We start from the raw sequence: 7,721 nt of genomic DNA, 5'->3' as shown, positions 1-7,721 counted from the left end.
GCGCGTTGCGGCGGAGCCGAGATTGGGTAGAAATGTTTCCGTCGGAATCGGAACGGGTCAACTATTGACCAACCAATTCAACAACCGCAGTTCAGTCAAGAGATAAGTAGGATTTTGGTCAATTTGTTCGAAATCAGTTTATTTGCGCGTAGACATATCGCCAGGCACGCGCGCCATGCTGGGTTAGTGCGGATATCAAACATGTTTCAAGCAAGTTGGTTTTCATTTTTTGATCAAAATTTCAAGCCATTAGCTACAAGGCACTCGTGTGCAGTATGTGAAGTATACATTACTTGATTTGTCTTTTAAAGATCAAGTTTGTAACCACATGTGTTTAACTCAATTGGTGTGAACTGTTATTTCCACAGTATCAGAGGTAACAACTTACAACACTTATCCATGCCAACTTTAGGCTATAAAAATGAATATACCATTTCCAAAAAGAAGAGCGTTTTTGTCATCTGAAATACCTTCCATTGGTTCTAAAAACAGGCCCTGCATTCTCCAACAAAAGCACTACATAGAACCTATAATACAAACACTACATACAACCTATAATACAAACAACCCGGTACGGTTTAGAAACGGGTCAGAATGATGACCGAAGGCATTCCAAAGCTTGACAAGAAATTGAGTGAAAAAATACCAATCATCTTGCCACGGATCACCCGATACTCTTTACGTTATCACCCGATATTCCCACGCGTTACGGCGGAGTTGGCAGAACTGAAACATAATTCAAACCTAAAAATAATTAAAAAATAAGGGTATATAAGTTGTGTGTGTATATATACACATATAATGAAACATATGTATGATTGCAGTGGGAAGTGTAGTCAAATTCTAAGCACATCAAGCCACCCCCTTTTTGACAAAGAAAGTCACAACCATTAGGCACTCCGCTATACTACCACTTTGCTCAAAAGCAACCAGTTTCTTGACAACCTAATACACTTTAGTAAGATACTATTGAAAAAAGTTTTTTTTTATACATGGATATACATATTTACAAATTTTTAGTTGCGTGTGCAATTTCTACTAATGCGGTACCAAGTGGACCCTAAGGTTCGCCATCAGTTGTATCTAATACCTGTGCCAAAATCTCCAAGATTAAATCAATGAAAAAAGCTACAACATCTATCTAATCTAATTAATTGTGAGCCTTGGCTAAGAAAGCTTCAAAGTTGACAACCTGATGACAAATAATAATCAAACATTAATAAGTGAATAAAGCGAACTACCATAATTAAGGCAAGAACAAACAAATATTAAAAAATAAAAAAGAGCTGGATAAACCGACCCAGTTTAGAGGCTCAAACTGCAGCTAACGTCAAACAAAGGGCACATCAAATTACTATGAATGTACGAAATCGATATTCATTACTGGAAATATGAAAACAACAAAAAACTGATCAAATCAACTATATAAAAATCAATTGAACATGTAATTATCCTTTATCAAACATAAAAATATTAAAAAAAAATAATACCAAAGTTTGAAGAAAGTATACCCCAAAGTTTAACTGTGTTATCACACCCACCAGAAGCCTGCTTTTGTACAGGTTCAAAAGTACCAGATCCAACCAGAGCCCAAGGAGCCATTGGCGGAGCCGATGAAACCGATGTGACTCAAATTGGATGAGCCTGGGGGATCCGTGTGGTGTCCCACCCACCATCTGACTTGTTTGTATGAACTGTGATCTTCCCATCAGAAAAGCCGTGAGCCAAGCAGAGACCAAGCTCATGTAGGACCGACGTTTCTTTAGTCTGATAACGATATATAAACCATGAGTCACAAGCATAGAAAAGTAGATACCCATACCCGGAATCTGATCCAGGCATCATGATCCAAGAGGCAGACAAAAAGACAAATTTTAAGGATTCGCGAACATACGATGTAGATACTCTAGTGTGGTCCGCGTATCATTTATCATGGGAAGGACCTTTTTTTATTTGTGTATTGTTTTTTATGAGCACAGATGAAAAAACATTTTTTTTCTCGGATGTGTGAGTAGAAAAGGCACATACTCGAATCTAATTTGCGTATCATTTATTACGGTTGGACGAGAAACAATTTTTTAGGGATATGCCAATGCAAAAGGAAGATACTCGAATCTAATTCGCTTATCAATTGGTATGCTCATACCCGCGTAAGAATAAGATACACTACCTATACTATTAGGCTATACAGTGTGGGGTAGCGGCCCATGCCATGTGTGCATGATGGCACCCCCAACACCGCCCCACGTCAGCCAAAGCAATGGCGGGGGTGAAAGGAAGGAGAGGAGGGGTCCCACGTGGTTTAGACTTTAGCCAATCAGAATCGTTTTTATATTCTAATTTCTTTTTCTTTTTTTAAATAGTTAAAGGGGGCTTTAAAGGGGTGTTATCCCACAGCGTGCAAGTTAACGATAAAGCCGCTCGCTTATGTGGCGCGACCCACACCATATAGTCTTAGTGAAGAAAAGGTAGGGGAAAGGTGAAAGCACGCTCTATTTACATTTGTATGTTCCATTAAATGCGAGTGGATGAATTTGTGAGTTTGTCACAAAGGAATGTAAGGGTCTCAGGTGATTTGTTTCACAGTTTGGTAGTTTTGGCTAGAACCATGACACTAAACTGTCTCTACTCGGTTTCAACTTCTTAGCCATGCCAGAGCAAGACCGTGAAAACCAGTTTGAATCAAACTCTCATACTTGATTTAATATCTCTTAAATAAAAACCGAACCATAGTTTGGGACTTGGGTCATGGCTCCATGATTTCAACCAGTTCATGTTCAATATGATCATAATCAAAAGGAAGTTAAAAAAAAAGAAGACTAACCCTTTAACAAGCTCAACAAGTTGCGGCTCTTCCTCTCGGAGTTTGACTATTTCATCCGACGTTGACTCGATCGCCTGCGAAGAAACCATCATTATAGACTCCAACTTCTCAACCTCTTTTTTTGCTTTCTCAGTCTTATATAATCAGCCCTCTTAAGCTCCATTTTCCTCAATTGTTCCACCCTCTTTGCATGCTCAATCTTTGAACTCTCCATATTCTACAACCCCAACAAAAAAAAAAATAACATACAGTCAGAAAACAAAGAAACAAACACAGACTATTATTATAAAACAAACAAACAAGCAATGTCCTTTCCCATATGACATTCATTCACCTCACTTTTCCAAAGTAGGACCAAATCAAGCACCAACGCCTACAAACTCTTCTTCTTCATTATCACCAATCCAAGTAGGCACTTTTAACTATTATTCAACAATTCAGCAAATAACAAGAAAACCTAGACTATTATTATAAAAGATCATTCACATCAAAAAGTCAAATTTTCATATTGCAATTCATATTCAATTGTAAGTTAAATTGATCACATAAACATCCAATCAACTTGTATCAACTATTTTTCATCTAGTTTTTTAGTACGTATAGGTATGAACCTATGAATCAGAGTCATTTTAAAATAACGTTAATAAAAGTTTTTTATAAGATCAGCCACTTTCACCTTAACTTACAAAATGAGTACAGCCCGTAGAGACGTTGAGTAAATAGTGGTCACACATACCTGTATTCTAGTTATACGGGTTGATATCTTTGACACAATCGCATCAATTCAACCCACACACCCAATGCCACCACTAATTCAAATATTATCCAATAAATTTAATAAAATGAAACATTATTAAGCACCTGCTAGTGGATTTGAGTTGCTATCCGAGCTGCTTAAACTTGAGATTCCTCATGTTCTCAAAGCTGGTCACTATGTTCTCTTTATGATCCATTCCTTTTTTTTTTTTTTTTTGACGTCACTGCATATTTGCGGACAGATTAACACAAATTCATACAAAGCTAAATCAACTTGTAACAAATATGAAATCTTTAAACAAACCCTAAAAACTTGATTAAATAAATTAGCAAAAAAAATTGAATCATATGAGGTCAGATGTCAATTTTTAATGTTGCGAATGCATGTAGATCTGGAACAATACTTGAAAGCAATCCAAACGCAATTCATTATGATCAAATTGATTAAACAATTAGCTTCAATTTCATTTTTACAGACAAAATGAAACCAGATATCTAGACTATGAAAGAAATAATGAACGATTTACCTACTGGATCTCTCTTGGATTTCGACATCTTTGAAGAACCTTTTAAAGTTATTGAATATCAACGGAAGAAATAAACCCTAACGATTTGGATGCTTTTTGTTGCTAGGGTTTAAAGGCCATGGCTTTTTGCACAACTCCTTAACACACTACCACGGTTTCATTCATCAGGTGATACACTACGACGGGACTGGAGTCAGAGATTTGGAAGAGAAAGAAAGAGAAAATGTTTTCTGAGCTCTGGAAAGGTGATCGGTCTCTATTTCTGCTAGCTACTTGAAGCGTCAACAATGGTGCAATGTCAAGATTGCCCTCTTGGCGTCTTAAAAGTTTGATGAAAGCACCAATTCAACCCCTCTAGAAAAGCTTTATTTTCTTGTTCATGTTGCTATAAAACTTGTACGTTATATAAAATTACATTTGTGTACATAAGAAATGCTTATATATAGTATATAGATATATAGATATATAGATATATAGATTAAAAGAAAGATTAACTATATAAATCAGTAACTAAATATAAACTTAGAATTGTATACCATAACTCCACCATAAACTATAGTATATAACAAGCCCAAATGTGAGAAATAAGAGTAAATTATTTACTACGGTGAAATGGTCATATTCAATTATTCATAATAATCTTGCAATAACAAGTTGCACATCATGCTATAATAATGATACATTTTCTTCAAATTTACAATTATAGCCCTGAATTTACTTGACCTGTATTAAGTACTTGTGGGCCCAGAAACAGAAAAGTGGTCAGTCCATTTAGTGGAATGGACCACCCTGTATAACCAGTAGTTTCGAAATAGAACATTAAAGACGGATGGATTTTTTTAGTTTTACACCAAACAAAATTTAACTTCAATCTTATAAATGATAAAAAGTTCTGAACCTTTTGAAGTAGATATTTTTGTAAAATTTTCAGAAACTTAATTTATTACTTTTCAAACCAGTCAGAATTTAATAAGGTGTGTGTAAATAACGGCGTCAACATTTTTATATTTTAAGTAAACTAGAATTACGATCCGCCGCAATGCGGTAGGGATTCTTTAGTTATAACTAAGTCGATTTAAGACGCGCACGTTATATTGAACCTGTCAAACGGGAAAAAATAGACGATATAAAAACGTTCACCCACACACGCACGTTGCGTCGTGTTAACTCGTAAAATTTAGAACGAAACGTAAAAACGTTAAACCAAAGACGCACGTTCCGATGTGTTAAGTGACAAAATTTAGAACGAAGTATAAAGCGAAAAATTTGCGGAAAACAAAAACTATAAAGGACCAAAACTGAAAATAAAAAAAAAGTTGTGAGGATAGATTGCAAAAGATAAAAAGTTTTGTGTTAAAAGTAAAAAAAAACAAATAGTTTTGGGTTAAAAGTAATTTATGAAATATTTTTGGGTGAAAAGTAAAAACATTAATATTTTTTAAAAACCCCCCAAAAGCTAAGGTTTTAACAACCATATGCATAACCATTTTTTGTTTAAAAACCCCAAAGCCAATATTACCACACATAAGTAAAAAAAATCAAAGTGGTTAAATTGCAAAAGATGGAAACTTTTGAATTAGAAGTGAAAAATCAAATTAATCAAAAGGGTTAAATTACCAAAGATTAAAACTTTGAACTTAAATTGTCAAATATTAAAACTTTAGGGTTAAAAGAAACAAAGATTAAACTTTAAACTTAAATTGTTAAAGATAAAAACTTTAGGGTTACAAAGGAAAATTCTAGTTTTTTTTTTTTTTTTGGGAAAACCCCCTAAACACATATTACAACACATGTATGCATATTCAAGTTGCTTATTTATATGTTAATAATTGTTAAGTTTTCAAGTCATAAAAAAGGCTCCATCTATTGGGTCGTAAGCCTATATAACTCACAACATTTTCAATGTGGAACGCAACTAAACTTAACTTTGAGGGAGACCAACAAATGATGAAGAATAAAAGAGCGTTAGTAAAAAAAAAAAAAGAGTTCGAAATTTTTGCTAGCTTGAAGGGAGAATCAATGAAAACAGTAAATTGAGAGATATTGTTATTTGGTGAAAGAGTTGAAAAGATTGGGAATTGAAAAAGGTAGAGAAGAATTAGTTGATAGGTTGGCTGATGCATTGCCTCGTGAAAGGGATTGGTCAACATGTCTGATGGTCTTGAAAAATGGAGGAGAATATTCTAGTTTCACTCTTGAAATGTTTATCGAAAAGCTGGAAGGACACGAGTTAGAGTTAAGAAAGACAACTAAAATGCAGAGCTCCAGCATGCAACAAGATGTGAATCTGTACTTCAAGAACAACAATGTATCGAACATTCAAAGCCCGAAAATCCAGATAACATACAGTGAAGAAAACTCAATAGAATTTTCTGGTTTTCCTTCTAACAGTTCAAATAACAGTAGTGGATTCTCGACATTCTCAAGCTCTGATTCAAATTCCTCAACGCCAGGTTCAAAATCACCACAAAGTTCTAGTTCAAACCAAAGTACTTCAAATGCTCATGTGCTTCAATGCAATATAGCGGTAAATCTGCAAAATGCTCAAGGTTTCAATGAATCCACAGTGAAACATCATATGGGGTTTCTAGCTTCAATTCTTGAGTCATATGATAATTTAGTTGTAGGAAGAATCGAGAATTATAATATGACAAAAGAGGACTATGATCAGATAGATTAAGAAGAGTTAGAGCTGACGGATATCATGTGGAATATAAGTTTAAGTATGGATAAAATGTATGAGTATTAATATAAGTATGGACAAAATGTACGAGTATGAATATAAATGTAAACATAATTGTATTAGTATACATGAAATGTATGAGTGTGAATATAAGTTTAAGCATAGTTGTATAGGTATAAGTATAAGTATGAGGTATGGGTATAAAAATGAGTATGAATATTAGTGTAAACGTAATTGTATAAATGTGAGTGTAAGTATAATTGTATTAATATGAATATAAACTTGGATATAAGTATAATGTAATGTATAACTTGTGAACATGAGTATAATATAAAATGTATAAATATAGACGTGATTATGAAAATAAGTATAAATATAGACATAAGATGTATAAATACGAATATGGATATCAGTGTAAGAAGTAGTGATTTTGTATATGATATTAATCATAATATACGAATTTAAGCATGTAAAAGGCCAAGAAGTTTTGAGTATGAAAGCAAAAATGAAAGGTATGTGTGAAATCGTCGTGAGATATAAACTAAAACACGTAAAATGATATTCATATATAGTTGTTTCAGCGAAATGTGAAGTTAAAATAGATCGAGTTGTTATGGAACATAGAATTTAGTTTGTGAATGTAAAGGGAGTATAAAACATCCGTTGATTATGTGAATTTTACTTTGTAAACGAATGGGAATGCTACTATGGTTTTAGAAGAGTTGATATAGTTGAAAATTTATTAGTTCCTATAGAGTTTCCTTGCCCACGTGTTTTAAATTCAATTAATGTATTGAATAATGTTTGAAAAGGTTCTAGAAGTAAATAAGTTTGCCTTGTGAAAACGTTGGTTAGAAAAGAAATTTGGTATATGAACTTGGTGATTGTTGAAAAGTATTCTCAATAAAATATTTTATTGATTTTGTAAAGG

General features: G+C 33.7%; 1 protein-coding gene across 10 annotated transcripts; it reads right to left on the bottom strand.

Annotated features, from left to right (window-relative positions):
- Positions 1 to 351: 351 nt before the first annotated feature.
- LOC110897615 lies at positions 352 to 4,411 on the bottom strand. Of its 10 annotated transcripts, none has more exons than XR_004876800.1 (7): positions 4,108 to 4,409; positions 3,686 to 3,804; positions 2,825 to 3,041; positions 1,512 to 1,767; positions 1,301 to 1,383; positions 1,091 to 1,192; positions 355 to 744 (listed from the first exon to the last, which is right to left on the bottom strand). XR_004876800.1 is itself a non-coding variant. In XM_022144376.2 (5 exons), exons 3-5 carry the CDS (start codon positions 2,914 to 2,916, stop codon positions 679 to 681), a joined length of 396 nt encoding a protein of 131 aa, XP_022000068.1. In that variant the 5' UTR covers positions 2,917 to 3,041; positions 3,686 to 3,804; positions 4,108 to 4,405; the 3' UTR covers positions 358 to 678. The 10 variants fall into 10 exon arrangements, 2 of the variants coding, with proteins under 2 accessions (XP_022000068.1, XP_035837715.1); XR_004876801.1 differs by having other exon boundaries at positions 355 to 726; XR_004876802.1 differs by adding an exon at positions 3,159 to 3,246 and having other exon boundaries at positions 352 to 1,383; positions 4,108 to 4,411.
- Between the last annotated feature and the right edge of the window lie 3,310 nt (positions 4,412 to 7,721).

Source organism: Helianthus annuus, chromosome 13 (genome assembly GCF_002127325.2).
Source record: "Helianthus annuus cultivar XRQ/B chromosome 13, HanXRQr2.0-SUNRISE, whole genome shotgun sequence".
Taxonomy (NCBI): domain Eukaryota; kingdom Viridiplantae; phylum Streptophyta; class Magnoliopsida; order Asterales; family Asteraceae; genus Helianthus; species Helianthus annuus.
This window is presented reverse-complemented; position numbering and strand designations above follow the sequence as displayed.